Below are 22514 nucleotides of genomic sequence, written 5' to 3' on the forward strand. Positions count from 1 at the left end.
AGGAAAGTAAAGTGGTGACGCATTTAAGAAATCATAATCATCGCATCATATCTCAAAGGTAGCCCCAAGATCGTAAGACCCAGACCAGCCCAATCGGGTCAATTCGGTTAAACCAGACTCGGTAGGCAAAGTGGTCTGGAGATACCTAAAACACAACATTCACTACACCATAAATTGCCTATAGCAACCAATTTCCAGAAACCGTTGCGCTAAATCGTTGCATTATATTGCATTATCTAATTTCTTTTGTTGCTCATGTTTATGTTAAGTCTAATAGCATAAATACTAATATTCTAAAAATACTAATAGCATAAACTTTCACCATAAAATAATATTTGATCATTCTAAATTCTAATAGCATTTCTAATAAAAATACTTTTGTAAACATTAATAACAATAAAGCGATACTAATTGCTTTAAAAAAAGCAATCCTATTTCCATAAAAAATAATAAAATTTTAAAAAAGTATTATTTTACGCGCAAGACGCCAAATGAAAGGCTTTAGCCGCCTATTACACATCACGCCCAATTATTCGTATCCCTAACCCTAACCCTAAGCAACTTCTTCTTCTTGTCCATACCTGTTATCCTAGTGGAAGTGAACTGATCCCAGCTTTCTTTTGATCTGGGCATTGTGAGTTCTCCCGATCATAACGACGAAGCGAGTTAAGGTTCCCCTAATGGAAAGGTTGCACTGAACTGGAAAATAGAATGAATGAGATTCTGATTCCATTGATTTATCGAATCAATTGTTGAAGATCTCAATTTAGTAACTCCATTGACGCCGTCCGCCTCTAGCTTCCACTCTCTTACTATGATGAGCTTCAATTTGAGAATCCATCGCAGCAACAAATTAAATAACAAGGTAAGCTTTGTATCTCAAATTGTTAATTATGGTTTCCAATTTCTCAGAGTGTGCTTTGTAATTAAATGGCTATGATAAACTTATATTGCATCTGCATTTAAAAATCAAATTTTTCAATCATAAAGAGTTTATAAAAAGAACTTTTGAACCTGTTGTACATTATTGAGAATAGTAGGTCTTAGAAACCTGTAATTTTTGCTTGCTTTTGTGAGATATTAAACTCCTTAAAGTGTTTTTTATACAGTAATTGTTATATTGTATTTGCTCTAGAGCCGGGGGAATAAATGTGTAGATCATCCATATTGATCCTGTGAAATTTGGTTGGGAGGTCATGGATTGAAATTCCATAGGGAGGTATTTAATTTGTATTTTAGCCCAGCCAAGCCTTAATCTAGATGGATCACCTAAAAGAATAGATACAAAAGAATTCTAGCTTTTTGATTATGCTTGTCATTGTAATTCATTGTTAATGTCATTTTTCTGTTGTTCTTTAGGACTATGAATCAAAGAGAGATGACATGGTGTCCTTTATGTTACAGTTAATGTTGCCTTTTATTCTAAACATCGTTGCATTTGTCAACTTAAACGTTGTTGCCTTCTACTCTAAACACTGTTGCATTTATAAACTAAAATTGTTGTCTTTATGTTACAAGTCGTTGCATTTGTATAACAAAATGTGTTGCTAAAAGTTAAAAGATCGTTGCCTATACTATAAAATATTGTTGCCTTAACTATAAAACACCGTTGCTTTTGGATCTGAGATATTGTTGCTTTAGATATAAAACTGTTGCCTTTCCTTACTAAAGGCAACAATTAGTAAATGTAAAATCGTTGCTTTTAGGGTTCATTTTTTGTTGCCTTATAATTGTATCATTCGACCGTTGCACTTTGCTGAAAACAAAAGCAGCGATATCTTTATCGTTGCATTGGAGAACATTTTCATTGCCATTGAGAGAAAAGGCAACCGTGAATTAACCAACGAAAATATATTGACCAAAACCGTTGCCTTAGCACATTTTTGGCCAAATTGCAACAGTTTTGAGTGCCAAACGTAACGAATCTGCATCGTTGCAATTGACGTTCTATGGTGTAGTGATTGTTGAAACCCTCTTAAAACTTGTTGAATTGGAAAGTTGAGCCGTTAAATCGAAAAATTGGTCATGGGTTAACGAGTTTCATGAATCAAAATTTTAGCTTTTGTTTTTTTCCTTTTTTTTGAAATCTAAAATCAAGTTTGATTTTACTATTATTTATTAATAACTCATTAGTGAATTAACTACTAAATAAGTTTTATGGGAGATTGAGAATTTATGTTGTGCAACAACTTTATTACTTTAGTTTTTAGTCATACTTTGGGTTTTTTTCCATATTGATATAAAGATATTTCAAGTTTTTTACTCTTTTTGCTTTTTATTTCGTATTTTCTATTTGCAATCTACCAAAGTGTATTTTAGGATTAATTTTTTAATTTTTAATTATAAATTATTTTCTTCATCACTTCATGAATTTCAAGTTTCATGTGAAGTCTCTATGGAAGCTTTCAATCAATCAAGAATTTGAAAGAGAAAATTTCTAAGTATTAAAAAAACATTATTATAATATATTTTTATTAATTTTATTAATATTTTTCTATGTTAAATACCAGGGATGTGTTATGCTTTTCAGCACCTTTGGCAGACTAATAAGACTCTCGATTTATTTCAACATTCTTGATATGGGTGCTCTTTCTTCTTCTGAGTGAGTTCATTAGCTAGACCCGCCTTTCTCTGTAGACATGGATCTCTTCTTTATACGGCGACATATGCCTATATATAAACGCCCGCCTAGTGTGCTTATTTTTTTATATACATTATTCAAATCTCATATCTTACATCTAAAAAACAATAATATGTTTTAATATATAAAAGAGTTATGATGGGTAACGGGTACCAGGTACCCTGTGGGGTATTCCCATACCCGTCCCAATACCCGTTAGGGTGATGATTTTGATCTCATACCCTTTTATACAGGGTAAGGATAGTCCCATTAGGGCCGGGTAGTGTCGGTTACCCGCCAATACAATATCCATTACCATCCCTAGTTTTTCTTCGCATCGTCCATACTTTCAGTAAAAAAAAATCTTATAAGGGTCAATCCTTAAAAAAAAGACTAAGACCCCTAAAGTACGTTTACATCGTTGTTTTGCACGAATCCACTGAATATTTCACAAAGACGTCTGAATCTAACGAGGTGAATTTTCTCATTAATTTATCAATTGTTATCAGTGACCTAATAATTAATTTAGTCATCTAACTTAGCTTACAAAAGTTAATTTAATCTAAAATATACTTAATAGTAATATTTTATCCTTCAATTTGGCATTTTACATAAAAAAAATGAAAATGATGTGCATATATAAAAAAAAATTAAACAAATTAAAGATAAATTTAGCTCTTAAAATTAGCTAGTGGGACAAATTTAGTTTAAAATCAAGTTTGGATATCAGTTTGGACTAAATTGTCCTTAGATGTCAAATTAAAAAACCAATTTAATACCTAAACTCCATCTTCGATTAAATTGATCATATTAACTAATTTCAGAGACTAAATTTATTATTTATTTTATTTTTATTATTTTAAACAAAATTGATTGCTTATTAAAAAAAATAAAAACATCAATTGACCATTTTAAATAATTTTTTGTACTTTTAATATTTTCATTAAATAATTATCATCTAAAATTTTTACAATTGTTAGAATTTTTATATGTTATTAATTAAAATGATTTTCTTAAAAAAATATATTTAAATTTAATAAATTAAAATGTGAATAAAAGTTATGATTTTTTTCATATATATACACGAATAAATATAGCAATAGGGTATAATCGAGTTTTGAGAATTAATTTTTATCAATGGTTAATAAGACAAGTAATATGAATCTCGGTCCCATGTATTCAAAATCAACGGTTAATAAGACACGTAAGATGTGTATAAAAAATTAAACAAATTAAAGCTCAATTTAGCTTGTGAAGTTAGCTAGTAGGATAAATTTAGTTTAAAATCAAGTTTGGATATGAGTTTGGACTAAATTGTCCTTAGATGCTAAATTAAATTAAAGAACCAATTTAATACATAAACTCTATTTTCGACTAAATTGATCATATTAACTAATTTCAAAGACTACAAATTGATTCTTTATTTTATTTTTATTATTTTAAACAAAATTGATTGTTTATTAAAAAGATAAAAACATCAATTGACAATTTCAAAGAACTTTTTATACTTTTAATATTTTTATTAAATAATTATCATCTAAATTTTTTTACATTTAATTGTTAGAATTTTTGTATGTTATTAGTTAAAATACTTTTCTTAAAAAAAAATTCAAAATATTTTAATTTAATAAATAAAAAATGGATAAAAGTTGTGAATTTTTACATATTTATACACGGATAATAAATATAGCAATGAGGTATAATCGAGTTTTGATAGTTAATTTTTAATTTCTTGATTTTTAATTAAAGAAACACCTCACTCAGATATATCATCATCAAAATCGGAGCCCCACGTATTAAAAAACAAAGGTAATTAAATTTTATTTATTTATTTTTTTAATGTAAAAGGTACAGTTGTAAATACCGTTTATGTATGAAATAATTTGACTTTTTTATTTCTTTTTGTGCCTAGTCAGAAAGAAAGAAGTGTGCGAAACAGATCACCTCATTATCATCAAAACCCGAGCCCCACATATTCAAGAAAAAGGTAATTAAATTTATTTTTTTTAATGTAAAAGGTAAACTATAAATAGCATTTATGTATGAAATAATTTGACTTTTTTTTATTTCTTTTTGCTCCTAGTCAGAAAGAAAGAAGTGTTTGAAACACCTCATTCAGATATATCATCATCAAAACCCGAGCCCCACGTAATAAAAAAAAGGTAATTAATTTTTTTTTAGTTATAAAAGGTAACTACAGGTGTAAATACCACTTATGTATGAAATAATTTGATTTTTTTTATTTCTTTTTGTGTCTAATCAGAAAGAAGTGTGCGAAACTCCTCACCTCATCATCATCAAAACCCGAGCCCCATATATTCAAGAAAAAGATAATTAAATTTATTTATTTATTTTTTAATGTAAAGGGTAACTACAGTTGTAAATACCATTTATGTATGAAATAATTTGAGTTTTTTTTATTTCTTTTTATGCATCAAAATATGACATGTATTAAAAAAAGGTAATTAATTTTTTTTTATTATTATTTTTTTAATGTAAAAGGTAACTAGAGTTGTAAATACCATTTATGTATGAAATGACTTTTTTTTTTATTTCTTTGTGTCTAGTAGAAAGAAAGAAGTGTGCGAAACACCTCACCCATCAAAACCTAAGCCTCACGTATTCAAGAAAAAGGTAATTAAATTTTTTTATTTATTTTTTAATCTTAAAGGTAACTGCAGTATGTATAAAATAATTTGATTTTTTTATTTCTTTTTGTGCTCATCAAATCCATGTCTATGATTCTTCTTCTTCCTTTCTACGATAAAATCCCTAAATCTTCTCCCTCTGACTTCACAAGCAAATCTAAAATTTCAATCTTTGAAACCCCCAATTACAAAATGCACTTTGAAATTGTTCTCCATGGCTTAACCGCCGGTGCCGCAAACCACCACCACCAAACCCCAAACCTCAACAACTCTTCACAATCAATAGTACCTTCAAATTCTAGAATCCATAATAGTCTCACCTTCTTCTTCTTTCTCTTTTCTACTATAAAATCCCTAAATCTTCTCCCCTGATTTCGCACGTAAATCTAAAATTTCAATCTTTGAAACCCCCAATCACAAAATGGGCTCTGAAATTATTCTCCACGGCTTAACCGCCGGCGCCGCAAACCACTACCATCAACAGAATCTTGGGAACTTGGGAATTTTGTCTTGGATTCGATGTGCACTCGGCTCCTTCAATTAAGAGGATACTAGGAATGGAGTAAATCTTCGTTAGCGGAAGCAAACCTCAACAACTCTTCACAATCACTAGTACCTTCAAATTGTACCGCCGCAAACTCCATGGTATCTCTCCCCAAACGAAAACCCTCCACTTCGAAGTTCAAAGATCGTCACACCATAAGGTATGTTTATAGTGTTTCATTAACTAAGGGATTTGATTTGTTGTGTTCCTTGGAGGAATTGAATTCTTGAACATTTTAAATCAATTAAGGGATTTTAAACCAATTAACTCAGTCTCTTTCTATTGCTTGATCTACCACTCAGTAACCTTTTTTTTTATTTTCTAAATTAAATAGACTGCTTAGAGGATGTTGTAGTTGAAATCGTGTCGCATCGCTGATTTCGTCCTTTTGGATCTAATGTAAGCTCGGTTGTCTTCAAATCATTACTGATTTTCCCATTTTATCTTCTGCTCTTCTTACAACGGTAAGTACCTCTATTTGTTTCATTTTATTAATCACATTTATGAAATAAGCCAGTGTTGATTTATGAAATGATTATTATTTCCTAAAGTATTTTTTAATTTACCCTTAATTTTATTGATAAGTTGTTGATTTATTGTCTCTATAAAATGCCTTGCTCAGTGAATCATTGCAGTTAAAGCTACACCATGCCGTGTTTAATTATCGATGGCTCTAATTTGAAAGATAGAGTATCATATCACCATTTGCCCATCACACAACTATTGTTAAGCTACCATATTGTCCCATTTCTTACATTTTGGAGGATTTACTTATGCTCTCACCTTACATTACATGGGTTAGTTTTTCTAAATCTAGGTTTGAATTTAGAACTAAGTTTTATTTATGTATCTTAGTCCTGGCCTTACATCAACTGTGGAATCATAGACTATGAATGAATGTGATTAGGCTTTGTCCAGTTAAAAAGTTTTTTCTAAAGGGTATACATCCTTTTATCACAAACTGAGGTTTATCCCCAAAACAGTAATTTACGGTCTTCTTATGGATTTACCCTCGCTAAGCTCTAACTTCGTAAAGTCAACCTTCGACTCTCATGTGTTAAGCATAGACTTTTAGTTTACCTAAGACAGAAGAATAATAGGCTTGGAAGGAAAAGGTAAAGCAAAAGAGGGGTATCAGTGTAAAGAAAAGAGTATTACATATGAGAAAGAAAAAGAATAGGATCTCGCCTAGCTCTGGGGAAGCCAAACCTATCCCGTAGAGACTTGACCATTGATTTGCCGAACCAATCTCGTAGAGACTTGACCCTAGCTTTCTTATGCACAATTACACCTTTCCTTATAAGGGAGTAAAAACAAAAGTTTCTTTTTATGATTTTATTTGAAAATAAAGAAAAATTTGTAAAATAGAATATTTTGAAGTAGGGATGAAAGTGCCACTAAGTTGTGGTGATCCCACTATTTGAATGGAAGTAGACCCCCACAGAACCCATGATTTTTGAGAAAAATACGGGATTACTATTGTACTGAACCAAAAAAGAAATGATATCTAAGAAGCTAAGAAGATACGTTACCAACGTAAGTCCCCATCTTTTGTTTCTAAGGTTAGGTTCCTAATTCAAATTTCCATAGGATAGGTACGTACATTGGTAACGTATCTTCTTAGCTTCTTAGATATCATTTCTTTTTGGGTTCAGTACAACAGTAATCCCGTATTTTTCCCAAAAATCATGGGTTCCATGGGGGTCTACTTCCATTCAAATAGTGAGATCGTCACAACTTAGTGGCACTTTCATCCCTACTTCAAAATATTCTATTTTACAAAATTTTCTTTATTTCCAAATAAAATCATAAATCATAAAAAAAACTTTTGTTTTTACTCCCTTATAAGGAAAGGTGTAGGGGTGGTATCCTTTTATTGACAATTTGATAGTGGGCTTTCTTAGTTCAGTTGTTGAGTACATCTTATACTCTAAAATAAGATGTACTCAACAACTGATAAAGGAAGTTCCTTCATGAGTGATGAAGGAAGTTTTCTCTGCGTCTATCGGATCCATAGGGATCTGCTGAAAACCTGATATGGCATCGAATTACGATAAAATTTTGCAACCAACTGTCTGATCAAAGAGCTGGTCGATATTAGGCAAGTGGTAACAATCCTTGGGATATGCTTTATTCACGTCGGTAAAGTCTACACACATATGATACTTCACGTTGGATTTATTTACAAGTACTATATTAGAAAGCCAATCGGGGTAGTGCACTTCTCTGATAAATTTTACAACTAAAAGTTTGTGAATTTCTGCCTTTACTGCTGGCTGCTTGTCTTGCGCCTGCAGGCATTTCGTTTGCTTAATGGGTGCGAAGGATGGGTCGATGTCCAGCTTGTGAATGGCGTGCTTCGGGGATACTCCTGTGATATCCTCAGTGCTCCAGACGAAGATGTCGACATCCTTCAAGAGAACCTCCTTGATGGAGTCTGCTAGGGTGGGGGTCATTTACTTGTCGATCTTTATGGTTCACCCCTCTCCGATTTGGAAGTCAATGATCGGCTCAATTGGGGTAGGGCTATAACCCCTCATGTCCATCAGGTTGCCGTCCATGCACATGGCGGCTTGAGACTGGGTCACCTGCTAGTGAATCTTTCGGACTAGCATTCTGTCTCTTCCGATGGTGATCGAACCCTCTAGGCATGGTAAGGTGAGGCATAGGTCTGAGATGCTCACTGTTGCTTTAACCGCTGAGAGCAGTAGTCTTCTCAATATTGCGTTGTATGCGAGGCTGACCAGGGGAAAATTGCCCTCCCGTATAGCCGTGACGTTCCCTTTCATGGCGCTCAAAGCGGTCCATATGAGCAGATTGACCGAACTGCCGATGTCCATAAGGATTCTATGCATATTAAAGTCTATAATGCTCAAAGTGATCACCAAAGTTTTAGAGCGCGGAGTTCGAAGTGGGGGCTGCATCGTGAGTGTCTCATCTACTGCCTTTCTCTTGCTAGAGGTTCTCGGGATCTCATAGCGCGCTGGGGCCCCTTCTCTAATGATATGTATCTCACTTTGGTATCATGATTTCTTTGTGTCATCGATCCTGGCGGACTCCCACTGTGTGGGGCTTTGCTCTCGTTATCTTGACAGCCGGGGTGGGCCCTCCTACTCCATGATTTTATCAATCTCCTTTTGTAGTTGGTGGCAGTTCTACACCGCATGACCAGAGGATTTATGGTATTTGCAGTAGTGCTCTTTGTAAAGGCGGGACTTGGCCTTCTCGGCAAGTGGTTGTTGATGTTCGAATTTTCTTGGGGTCGGCTGTAAAGTGTAGTGCACCTTCTTTCTGTGGGTTCTTTTGTTTCTTCGATCCCTTCCTCTGTCTGGAAGGTCTAAATCTCTGTGGGGGTGATATGGTGCGGGGGCCTCATCCCTTCGCCCTTTGGTGTGCTCACGGTGTTCTACGTGGGCCTTGCCTTTTTCTTCCCTACGAGCTTTTTCTTTTGCTTTGTCCTTTTCAGACTCCTCGTAGTCGGGAGGGCGGTCGCAATCATCATATCATACGAAGGTTTGGACCATCATCATCAGCTCTTTGAAAGATCTAAGCATTTTTTTTGAAGCATTTTTACTTCAGAGGCTCCCAGGATGTGCCATTTACAAGCGCATCGTGGGCGACTTCTAGGTTGAGGCCCTTGACTTGTGAGGCCATGTGATGGAACCTTGACAAGAAGTTTCAGAGAGGCTCCGTTGTTTGCTGTTTTAGGCCGTTGAAGTCAGAGCTGATCTTTCTGACCTTCGCTGCGGCAGCGAACTTTTAGAGGAAGAGATCTTTGAGGAGGTCAAAGGAGTCGATGGATTCCGGTGCAAGACCTCGGTACCATTCTTGTGCACTTCCTGATAGTATGATGGGAAAAACTTTACACATTATGTCTTCATCTTCTGAGTACAGGTTTATGGTGCTCATGAAAGAGGCCACATGATCATTTCGGTCTTCTGTGCCCGTGTATTGAGCCAGCCGGAGGGCCTTCCAATCTCGAAGGAAATGAGTTTCGATGATTTTGTGCATGAGAGGGGTTTTACTGGATGTCACGTTGCCACCCATCACCCCACCCAGGGCTCTTTTATCGAGGAAATTCTGAATCTTGGATTATAGTAGCTCTTCTATGTCCAGCTGAGTTGTAGGCTCAATTCCTACCGTTCGGGCACTGGGAGGAGGCAGAATCGTGTTCCTGGAGACAGGTGGAGTCTCCATTGTGATGGCCATTGCTTCAGCTCTCCTCTGGTCAACTCGGGGGAACGCAAGGCCAATGCTCTCCTTGAGGAACTGCCAGATTTTAGTGTTTTCCTCTTGTAAGCTTCTTTGCTCCTCTATGATCTTCATTTGAGCTGCAGTTTGCACATCCTGGGTAGTCTGAAAACTTCGTATAGCGCTGCGTAGCCGTGATGTGTTGTATGTCTCTTCTTCTGCCGGGTTAACTTCCTCCATTAATGGAGCCAGATTCGTTGGAATGATCAGGATGGAGAGTGCCGCTCGGTGCTCGCTTGCCGAGGTACCGACTTCACTGAGTAACATCTCCTTCAAGGGTGTAGTCTCGAATTGGTTTTCCATATGAATGAAAACTGAAGTTACTTGTAGTCCACGCTCACCGCACCAAATAATAAGGTTGTGGACCGAACAGTAACTTATGAGTCTTGGCGAGGTGCTTCCAAGGTACTTTCGAGGTTCTTCCTAGGTTCTTGACATCCCTGTGTTGGGAACGGTCCCTGGAAAAACTTCGACGATCAAGTCAGTATAGGGATAATCAGGGTACAAAGTATAAGTTAGAGAGAGAGAGATGAAAGCATACCCTCCTTGTGTGAACATTGGGGTTTATATAGGCTTGATTGTGGTCTGGTGGGCCGATATTTGCTTGAGTTAGATCGGGCAAGCCCATTGGCTTTTAAGTAGACTTGGACTTTGACCCAGATATCTTATCACTATATGTTTTAATTTGGGTGAATTACATAAATATGAGGAATGATAATAATATTTTGGCTTTAATCAAATTGATAATTTTTATTTGTATTATATTAAATAGGTTCATTTTTATTTTAGAAATGTCATGTACTAAAATGTAACCACCATCTTTTAACCCTTTTCAAAATAAATAGTTATTAGTAACTTCTCTATTAACAAAATTCAAAATAAGTTTTAACATAACCATAAATTTTTCATGGTAATTTCCTCTTTTAATTTATACAAAACATTTTTTATTTCCCCATATCAATTTAGAAAGTAAATCATGTTTTTTTAAGTATGAAAAATCAATTTAGCAAGGGTATCATTTTATTTTAAGTAAGTTAATAATGGACCTTAAAAAAAAAGTAAAGGGCAAAAAGTATTATTAGGTCCGTGATCTTTTATTTTATTTATTTATTAAGTCCTTGATTTTTTATTTGAATACATTAAGTTCCTAATCTTTTATTTTTTGTCACATTAAACCCCTTCATGACCAAATTAGTAAGTTGTGAATATGTAATTCTTAAGACGTTATTAACTTCATATGTATTTGAAATTATTAAAAATATATATTTTTTACAGTTTGAAATAAAGTTTTTACAATTTTCTTATAACCAAATTACACATCTAAAACTGTTTTCAAACAGTGAAAAAAATGCAAATTTCAAATGTAGATTCAATGAATAACAGTCTATTAACCGAATTTTATGTTCAAAATTACTTTTTTTTGTCATCAATGGCTTAATGAGACAAAAAATAAATGATCAGAGACTTAATATATTCAAATAAAAGATCAAGAGTTTAACGAACCAAAAAATGAAAAATCAGAGGCCTAATAATGCTTTTTGACAAAGTAAATTTATAACGAAACATTTTACAAACGATTTAGGAGTCATGGAATGGTTGATGAAAAACAAATACAAGGTTTTAATGGGTAAGAAAACTAATTAATTGTATATAGTAAATAAAAAAATAGAACTAAATAAAAAGATAACATATAAAGTTAATAGGAAAAGAATATAATATGGTATGACGTTTAACTTAAATTGGATATATTTGGTAAACGTTAAGCTTAAATTCGTATTATTTTGTAAACGGTAAGCCTATATTGGTGCTATTTTATACGTGAGGCCTAAATTGATGCTATATTGCAAACGTTAAGCCTAAATTGATATTATGTTGTAAACATTAAGCCTATATTGATGTTATTTTAAACATTGAACCTAAATATACTTCCCCAACAACCTTAGCCCTATTTTGGTACCTTACCCTATTTTTTTATATAATATAATGTTAAATTTTTTCATTTATAGGATTTTACAATTAACCTGAAGTAAATAGTTAAATAAAAAAAGGTAATTAAAGTTGGTAACTATCATTTCTCTACCAAATAGCTTTGACCTTTTTTTGCTGTGGCCCAGTCAGAAGAAGGGCCCCACAAGAAACACCGCATGATATATTTAGATAGGACCGACCGCACGAAAAGACTTCAGTAGACCCGCATCATATGGCCCACAAGAAGCCACGTGGGATGAACCCCAGCCCCACGTATTCATAATCTAACGGTTAATAAAAAAGCGTCTCTCTTTTGGTAGGGTCACTAGAATCCACAATAGTCTCATCTTCTTCTTCCTCTTTTCTACTATAAAAACCCTAAATCTTCTCCCTCTGATTTCACACGCAAATCTAAAATTTCCAAAACCCCCAATCGGAAAAATGGGCTCTGAAATTGTTCTCCACGGCTTAACCGCCGGCGCCGCAAACCACCACCACCACCAAACCCCAAACCTCAACAACTCTTCACAATCACTCGTACCTTCAAATTCCACCGCCGTCGTGTCTCTCCCTAAGCGAAAACCCTCCACTTCGAAGTCCAAAGACCGTCACACCAAGGTGAATGGCCGTGGCCGGAGAGTACGGATGCCTGCGCTTTGTGCTGCTCGGATCTTTCAGCTAACTCGCGAACTAGGCCACCGCTCCGACGGCGAGACGATTGAGTGGCTGCTCCGGCACGCGGAGCCTTCGATTATCGCTGCTACAGGTACTGGAACTATTCCTTCGGAGCCTGTCTCCACTACTTCCGGTCATATTTCGATTTCCGCTTCTCCTCCCTCTATATCCACTAAGATTCATCCGGTGACCGTTCCTCCGGTTCATCACGGCCACGGGATGTTTGCGATGGCTGCTGCTCCGAACTGCCGTCTCGACTTGGAGTTCCGGCATATGCCGTTTACTGCTCTCTTGCTTCAGCCGGCATCGGCGGCGGCGGTAGCAGAGGCGGGGGATAGGCGTCATCCGCAGGAGATTCTTGGGGATAATTCTCATCATCATCAGCAGTAGATATAAATGTACCTATTTGTTGTAATCCGCATATGAAAATATACTAAATAAAAAAAATTTAAATATAGAAAAATGTATTTAAGGATTAGTTGTGGGGCCTAGTGGGAATGGAAAAAAAAAAAAAAAAGCTTGAATCTTTCTTTATTATCATCTTCCTTGCATATTTTGGGGTGGTTTAGGTTGGAAGTGAAGGTGTAAAAAATCAATTTAATGTATTTTATTTTGTTAGAAATGGAAAGGCAATGGAACATCAAGTTGTATGAAAATGTCATGTGTTAGGTTTTTTTTTTTTTTTTGTAATTTTTTTTTTTGATAGAATTTTCTTAGTTTAAATATGAAACATATCAATTATGTATTACATAATTATCTAAAAAGTCATGTTTTATATGAAGTCTAAATTTATTTTATGTTAGGCTAAATTTATATTAAGTTTAAAATGTCAGGTGCCACTTTAAATTGAATTTTAATTGGATGAAATATATATTAGAGTTTCCCCATAACCATTAGAAGCATATTTGGTTATATATATATATATATATATATATATATATATATTTTTTTTTTATTGTGTATCGTCATTTCATTTGGGGTAAATTTATAGGGTACATTTTACCATTGTTTGTTAAGTTTAGAATTAAATGTTTCCAAAAATTAGTATAAAAAAAAAAAAATGTTTCCAAAAATTACCTTATTCTTAAACTTGTCTCTATGTATTTGTTGACAAATCAACTAGATTGAAATCTTCTATGTTTTTTTTTAACAAATCAACTATTAGATTGAAACCTACAAGAAAAGTATATTATTAGACTTGACCATATAGTATTTGATTATTCACTATTAGATTTATACTTATTGAATTTAATAAACCTAGTTTTAACGGTGAATAACCAAATACTACATAATCATTAAGATGCATTCAAAACTGTAGCTATCTTGTTGATAGAAGTATTTTGATGTTTAAATTGATATCATGCGAATTCAATACTTCGATGCTAGTTCATTGGTGGTGTAAATATTTCGGTCATTGATATAAATATTTTAATAGTAATGCACGAGTCAAAAAAGAGTATTATTTTTTTATAACGAATACTTTAATATTTTGATAAATTGGTAAAATATACATAAGGCACTATGATTTGAGTATTTTTAATAGTATGAATGCTTGTACTTGTGTGTTAAAAAAAAAAAAATGAATGCTTGTACTTTGATAAATTGGTAAAATGCACGAAAGATGCTAAAATTTTAATACATCTTTAGGTTTTATTTGGTACGCCGTAACGAATGTTGTAATAGAATGCCCATTATAATGGAGACTCATTATCATCTTATTTTTATTGTAATGGAATTACAAATACATCATTCAATTTTTCTTTATAAATTGATGTGATGATCATTACATAAAGAATAGACATAAATCCTCATTACTACTAATTCTTGTATTTTTAATATTAATATTTATTAAATGATAAAACAAAAAAGCTAGAAAAAACATGAAAAGTCAAAAACACAAAAAAATAAAAAATTCGAAAAACGTAAAAAACGCAAAAAAAAAACGTAAAAACACGAATAATGAGAAAAAACAGAGCTTGCAATTCATATATATCATGTTTTTCTCATTTCTCACGTTTTCACATTTTTTTTTATTAATTTTAATTGTGTAGATAAAATTTTATAATTATATTTAACTAAACAAATATAAGTATTGTAATGGTAATTACATTTTATCATTTTTTTTTTAAATTTATCAACCAAACATGGTAATGGAATCACTATTCCATTCCATTACATTACAAGTTTGATTACATTACAATTTAGATTACATTGCATTACGTCATACCAAAAGCACCCTTAGAGTGCTATTTAATCATGAAAAATTTAAAAGTATTAATCATGAAAAATTTAAAAGTTAAATCCAATATTACGGATAATCCACACAATTTATATGCAAAACTTAAATCCAAGTAGACAGAGATAAATAGAAGTGTAAAACGAGATGCCGTGAACATATTATGTTGATCAACTATGATTAGCCGTGATAATTAATTATGTTACAATCAATTTAATAGACTGATTGAGATGACAATTATTAAAAAGTTTGACATGGACACATTATCAATACGACTAACTAAACCAATTGAATATGGATCATTACATAACACGATTCACTTTGTACAATTAATTTATTAAAACACTGATATCTAACTAAATGTATAATTTACCAACTCATTTAACATGTTACAACACTTATTGATCTTAAGTATGATTTGATAATTCTAAGTCGAAATCAACAAAATCAATATTTTTAAATAAAAAATTAAAAGAAAAGCAGAATATATAAAATCACAAACAAGATTTCATGGGATAAAAATGACTTGTTATTTTATAAATGTTTATATTATATTCTTAAAAAAAACATTTATATTCGTTACTGTAGAAAATATTTATGAACCCTAGCCCCCTTTTTTTTTCTATAGACAGATCTGTCATGCTATTTATAAAACATTCAAACAAAATTGGGACATAAATACTAGAGAAAAAGAAAATAAATAATAATAATAATAAAAGCATAGAATGCAATTACAAATGGATAGGGTAAAATACACTCATGGTCCCTGAACTTTGAGGTTACTAACATTATGGTCCTGAACTTCAAATTCTAACATAATAATCCACATAACTATCACCATAGAGAAAATCACGAAAAATGAGCGGTAAGACTAGCATCTCTAACACAGATTAGTTTTTATTTTGAAGTGTCCAAATCTAACTTGTGTTTGCTGAAGAATTGTGATTTTTCGTTAATAGTTATGTCGGTATTTAAAGTTCAAGAGCTATAATGTTAGTAACTCCAAAGTTCAGAGACATGGATATAATTTACCCGCAAAATGATACATAAATGATCTATTTATTGCCTAAATTATAGAAATAAAAATACCCAAAAGCCCTGCACGGAGAAGATTGCAGGAACAAACCAATATGGCATCAGCAGCAAAGAAATCTAGTGCCTGTTCCCAAAATTCCACCACTTTTTCTTCTTTCTACCCTCGATTGAACTTGTATCTAAATCAAAACCATAAAAACAGTACTATCAATCAATGGAGCCTAGGCACAAGGCGCGCGCCTTAGCAACATATGGCGCACCAAAACAAAATAACATATAAAATTATAAATAACAACACTTAACATTTATAAAATGATACAAATAGTCAAATAACAACAATTTTAATCATAAAATGCATGTGATTATTAAACTTTTAGTCTTTATAGTCCCTATTCATCATCAAAGTCACCATCATCACATTCTCCTTCAAGGTTATCAATCTCATCATCATCATCATCATTTTTTTATTTCTTTTTCTAATTTAATCTGATCCATTAATCCTAAACCCCCTCAAAAAATCCCCCTCAAAAATCCCTACAACAGCGCCTAGGCGCGCCTTGCACTAAGGCGAGCGCCTGGCTGACATCGCCCGCCTCACACCTATAGAGGCGCTAACCTCTGCGCCTTGCGTCAGGTGCGCCCGAGGCGCGCCTTGGACTACTATGGCAATGATAATCATTAAGCTTGTAAGTTATGACCAAAAGTTAGTTTCTGTTAGTCATCAAGTTTGACCAACCATAGGTCTTCCTATGAAGAGAGCTCCAATAGCTAACCGATGCTTTTGATTAGCAGTTTGTGGGTTATAGTTTTAGGTATACTTCGGTTCGGCATGAAGAAGAAAAAAATGTAAAAAACCCAAACTGAACCGTATTACTCATCTCATCTCACACATTTTATTTTAGAATTTTGATCTATTTTTTTTTTTCTTGTTATTGAGATAATAATCTCAAAACGTTGTTGAGGGCGAGCCTTGGCGCAACGGTAAACGTTGTTGTCGTGTAACCAAGAGGTCACGGGTTCGAGTCTTAGGAGCAGCCTCTTGCCAAATAAATTGGCAGGGGAAGGCTTGCCCCCAGTACACCCTTGTGGTGGGACCCCTCCCCGGACCCTCGCTCAGCGGGGACGCGTAGTGCGACCGGGCCGCCCTTTTTTATTGAGATAATAATCTAGAATTGGTATGTTTTGAAAAGTATTTTAAGTTTTCATTGTTGTTGAGGCAAACTAATTGAGGAAATAATGACTTTTATTTGTTGTTTCTTTATTTTATTTAAATTCGGTTTTTTGGTTTGAAGTCAAACAAAACATGCTATTCGGTTCGACATTTTGGTTCTACTGAGGTTTTTTTTTTTTTTTCAATTCGATTCGGTTTTGAATCAATGCACATCCCTACTTATCACAGAACGAAAGATGCTAAGCAAAGGAAACAAGAATTTACCTCCTTGAAAATAGATTGAGTTGTAATGTACCTCTGCCCAAAAACTCAAGAAAATTACTGCAAACAGAACATAAAATCTTTGTCAAAACTGACGGGTATTTATTTCTAATATATACATATATATTGAACATTCGTAATCCTAATCTGAGTAAAAGAGATAACATTAAAACTAAGTTATTATGTACTTATACACTTGAGATGAAGGAGAAATGGAGTAAAGAAAGGCAGAGGCAGTAAAACTTCTTGACCAACAGTTGAAATAATCAAACTCAATATGGAAATAATTTAATTTTATGAGATTATGATCAGTTTCAGTGTTTCTATTGCAGTACTTCTGCTATGCAATAGGCACAATACAAAGTAACCAATTACATCGTCCTTGAACTCTACTGCTACTAACAATTTAACTCCTATACTTCATTTCTTGACATAAAAATTCGTGAACTTTAGATTACTATAACATTAAAGTCCAAATCAATGAAAATCTGAGTAAAAGAGATAACATCAAAACTAAGTTATTATGTACTTATACACTTAAGATGAAGGAGAAATGGAGTAAAGAAAGGCAGAGGCAGTAAAACTTCTTGACCAACAGTTGAAATAATCAAACTCAATATGGAAATAATTTAATTTTATGAGATTATGATCAGTTTCAGTGTTTCTATTGCAGTACTTCTGCTATGCAATAGGCACAATACAAAGTAACCAATTACATCGTCCTTGAACTCTACTGCTACTAACAATTTAACTCCTATACTTCATTTCTTGACATAAAAATTCGTGAACTTTAGATTACTATAAAATTAAAGTCCAAATCAATGAAAATCTGTTTAAAAGTTAATGAAAATCATGTCTTGGACAAGTGTGACTACATCATTGACTCTTGTCTCATCCACGTCACCAAAAATTAAGATTAGATATCTATTAGACCCTTATTATTTCGATAATTTTTTAATGAATTTTTGTTTATTTGGACTTTAATAAGTTCAAGGATTTTTATGTCAAGAAATGAAATTTAGAGGCCACAATGTTACTACCGCTATAGTTCAGGGGTCATGAATGTAATTTACCCTATAATTAAGCCTAATACTTATTAGAATCTGTAACAGGATAATGGAATAAGCTTGAAATCATATTAGATAAATCACACGTGGGAAGGAAGAACACTAAACAATAATTTCAGATGTTCCTCTGAAAAGCAATATCAATTCAACTTCTACTTTCTAACAGGAGCGAAAGCTAAAAGTCTTACCTCCTTTTGTTTTCTGGTTGATAGGAAGAATCTCTATGTAGTAGGTATCCTTGAAAGAGGTCATAACAAGTATTTTAACGCCATACTGCATTAGATACTTTGCAGCATGAGCATTCCAGAAAAAACGTACTAAAAATAGTAATTAAACATTATATGTATATAGACAATTTCTTGTAGAAAAAAAAAGCTAATATGCGCAAACATGTGGACACACAGATAGAGCCAGATCTCAAGAAAATTTTCACAGCCTAATTCAAAAACAAGTGAACGGGGAAGGAAAGAAAGAAAGCAAAATAAATGCTCTCAAAAAGAATGGAAGTTATATAACCCACACCATGAAAAGCTTAACATGGTAAGTATGGAAATCTTTGGAGATCTACTATTAACATTTGAAAAAAGTCAATGGTAACACGTACCGCATCTGCAGCTGCCTGCAATGTCACGTGATCTCCCCATTCACCACTCCTAGCAAAATGGAGATTAAAGGTTAATACGAACACTTGGCCAAAATTCTTTATAATAAAGAAGTTACAGAAAGAGTTGTGTTAATACTTGGACATCTTCCTCAAATAGTCACCATACTCCATTGGAACATATCCTTCATATATATCTGGATGAGATCTCAGCTGGACATTATAAAAAAAACATTGAACATCAGAAGCCATGCATTATTCTATTATCACCAGTTCAGCAAAATTTTGTTCAACAAAGAACTCAGGAATATAGCAAACCTGATTTACAATATGCCGCCTCACAAGCTTGTGCCGGTCAGGAGTGTTGTATAACTGATCTGATAATGCTCGAAACTGGAAAAGTAGAACTTTATTAATATATCACACCTAATCAAACAAGAATCATCACAAAGATGACTAAGATACAAAAAAAGGTAACAGGAAAATAAAAAATAAATTCACCTGACAATTGCCATCTCCTTGAACCTTAACCTCAACAAAGTCATATAACTGCAACCTAAGGGGGGGAAAAGTTAAGAACAGTCATGATCCAGAATGTCAAATAAGGGGGCAGTATATAAAAACATTTTTCACGAAGTAATTTTTACTTTTTCAATAATCACCCTTAGCTGATAGAAGCAATTCTGATCTTCAGGTGAAAATAACCAAGTGAACAAAGTTAAGTATAAAAGAAAAGAAAAAATCAACATTCAATTTCCCTGCTTTATCTACATTGACAATGTCAGACTCAGGGGAATGCCAAAAGAAAAAGAAAAGAGCAATTCCTTTAAATACCAATAAGATACAGCTAAAGTTTGACAGTTGTACATTTGTTACCTGTTTAGAAGCCTTTCATGATCTGAGGTCGCTTCATCCATGGAAGGTATTTCTCCATTAATTCGGGGAACATGCTGCACAAAAGGACAACTTTAGACAGATGACATGCAAAAAGTTAGGCAAATGACATGCAAAAAGTTAGACGTGCCACGCCAACTGATACAATCTAATTTACCGTTGAAGAGAAGTTATTTCCTGATACAAATTAGTGTATCCTAAAAAAGTAATAACCAAGCTTGCATATCTTTATTCTTGCATATGCGTCCAGGGAACATATTCTCACAATCAATATCTTGTCCAGGCAGGCAATTTAATTTCCAAAATTCTTCTTAACAACATTTTTCCATCAAGCCAGACTTTCAAATTTCCAATGAAGAAAATAGAAAGGGATGGGGAGACAGTAATTATAGGCCAACGAGTCAAATCACTATCACCAGAACTTTCATCCGTGATGAACCTAAGTTTTTGTGATGCAAATCAGCACATTAGATGTGAACTACTAACTGCTAGAAGAATATGAACATTTACTCCTAAAGTTTATGCACTTTTCGTGGGTTAAGCTAACACACAAGTAGACATAATACAAGCATTGGCACTTAATATCAATTAATCAAAATAGAGCATAATTTCCTGAGGATCATCCGTAAAGTAGGACTAATCAATTTCATAAATATTATTATTATGCAAAGTACTTGCACGTACAAGTTTCCCAATCAAAGAAATTCTTAATTCCCAGGCTGCCCCAATAAATGCGGGTCAACGACCATCGTTTTTAATTTTTATTACTGAAATTAACTAATTAATATTGTCAGGGGCCGAATAATAACAAAAACAACACAATTTCCCATGTTCCAAGTAGCAGCATCATGAAGAAACAACAAACCATCATGATGATCTGAAGTAACCAAAACTTACAGGCATAGGAATCATTTGATTTAGCCTCCTGCCTACTTCACCATCCATTTCTTCTTCATCAGCAAATTCTGGAGAATAGCAATACTCTTCCCTATTACCAGGGCTAGAACATGTATCATCAGAATCTTCATGGCTATCCTCATGGTCTGCACATAGAGAATGTCTTATCAGAACAACTAGGGAAATTTGCTAACATGAACACAAGCAGTAGCTTCACAACAAACCTGAACTGTAGTTCTGTGTAGGTGTATAATGCCGATCATATTCATTACCGGACATTTGAAAATTCTCTTCTCTTGCAGGCGAATATCCAGAAGCTTCAGCAACAGCAAGCTGCGAAAATTCTTCTTGCAGTGTTCGGGCAATAAGCTCATCGCTCTCCACATGAGTAGAGTCTGATATATCATAATGATCTCTCACATAACGTCCATTATAGCTGTCCTCATTTTGTAATATACTACCGTAATAACCGGGATAAAAATGTGGGTCCCCATCAAGAAGACGAAGACCCCATTGGAGCACATCTGAATCTTGCTCATAGACAGCCATAAACTTCCAAAAAATCTCTTACTGGACCTCAGTAATTGGCATCAACTTCTCTGATTAGTCCAATAACAAACATAAATTAAAATCATAATAAAAACTAACAATTCCATTGAGCACACGGAAAAACGCCAATTCATATCAGGCTTATCAGCACCAGCTGTAAACAACTTAATTAAACCTCTAAACAATCGCTTCATCAAAAAAATCACTATCAATTTCCAAAAGAAAACACAGATCATACGAGTTTCAGGTTTTTACCAAACAGATGCCAAAAGATCATTAATACTGTCTTCCAGATTAAATCTCCGGAACATAATCAATAAAACTCCCAAAAACTTCAGCAATCAATGAGATACAAACATGCATAACCATAACCATAACCATTAACATAAAATCAATTGAACTCGCAACAAATGATGAAATTCGCAGTACATGAATCAATTCGAAATGACTAATCAATCATCAAATCAAACACAGAGAAATTAGCATAACAAGAGATTAAATCGATCAAATAGAAATCTGAAAATCCGTTAAACCAAACTTATAAACACTCACCTGATTGAATGACAGAAGGAGGTCGGAGCTCGGTTTCAGAAAAACAAAAACAAAGCAGTGGCGGTTGAAGGAGGAGGAAAAGGTTAAAAGGAGAACCTGAAACTGTATGTTGAAAGAGAGAGAGAAAGACTTAATAAAGAAGATAACGATGAAAGGTTGAAGAAGGAAACAAGAAAGAGAAACAGAAAGTGAGGGAGAAACGCATTTTTAGCTGCTTTATATACTGTTTGCCGCGGCGTTAAACGTCGAACATGTTTGCCAATGGGAAGTGGGAAAAATGTTGCAGAGTGAGGGAAGAAAGTTTTCTACGGTTGATTAATGGAGGCGGGATCTAACGGTGGATGTTTATTTCCGCAGTACACGCAACGGATGGTTGTGATTGGATTTCGGTTTTTCTCTTTAACGAATTAAATGACAAAACGTAACAAAATAGAAACACAAACTTTCAATAACATTTACGGGGATTTTCCCAAAAAAAAAAAAAAAAAAAGAAAGTGTCCTAAAGCATTTTTATTTTATCTTTAACATTTGAAAGTTAGTGACGA

General features: G+C 33.6%; 2 protein-coding genes across 2 annotated transcripts; one reads left to right on the forward strand and one right to left on the reverse strand.

Moving 5' to 3' along the window:
* Nucleotides 1-12403: 12403 nt before the first annotated feature.
* Nucleotides 12404-13386, forward strand: LOC136209034 (transcription factor PCF1). Its single transcript, XM_066000377.1, has one exon. The coding sequence runs from the start codon at nt 12473-12475 to the stop codon at nt 13094-13096; it is 624 nt and encodes a 207-aa protein (XP_065856449.1). The 5' UTR covers nt 12404-12472; the 3' UTR covers nt 13097-13386.
* Nucleotides 13387-15624: 2238 nt separating this feature from the next.
* On the reverse strand, nt 15625-22286 carry LOC136209353 (OVARIAN TUMOR DOMAIN-containing deubiquitinating enzyme 10). Its single transcript, XM_066000802.1, has 11 exons — nt 21970-22286; nt 21093-21467; nt 20869-21014; nt 19954-20027; nt 19579-19633; nt 19396-19470; nt 19217-19290; nt 19081-19129; nt 18665-18749; nt 17413-17469; nt 15625-16156 (listed from the first exon to the last, which is right to left on the reverse strand). Exons 2-11 carry the CDS (start codon nt 21415-21417, stop codon nt 16095-16097), a joined length of 1002 nt encoding a protein of 333 aa, XP_065856874.1. The 5' UTR covers nt 21418-21467; nt 21970-22286; the 3' UTR covers nt 15625-16094.
* Nucleotides 22287-22514: the final 228 nt, after the last annotated feature.

This window comes from Euphorbia lathyris, chromosome 10 (assembly GCF_963576675.1).
Source record: "Euphorbia lathyris chromosome 10, ddEupLath1.1, whole genome shotgun sequence".
In the NCBI taxonomy this organism is placed as follows: Eukaryota; Viridiplantae; Streptophyta; class Magnoliopsida; order Malpighiales; family Euphorbiaceae; genus Euphorbia; species Euphorbia lathyris.

Bases quoted from the DNA above. Each gene is read 5' to 3' on its own strand.
- LOC136209034 (XM_066000377.1), top strand. From the start codon at position 12,473: ATGGGCTCTGAAATTGTTCTCCACGGCTTAACCGCCGGCGCCGCAAAC.
- LOC136209353 (XM_066000802.1), bottom strand. From the start codon at position 21,417: ATGGCTGTCTATGAGCAAGATTCAGATGTGCTCCAATGGGGTCTTCGT. The intron at 19,634-19,953 runs GTAACAAATGTA...TCCCCCCCTTAG, and splicing joins CATGAAAGGCTTCTAAACAG to GTTGCAGTTATATGACTTTG. The intron at 16,157-17,412 runs GTAAATTCTTGT...GTTTTGATTTAG, and splicing joins CTCAATCTATTTTCAAGGAG to ATACAAGTTCAATCGAGGGT.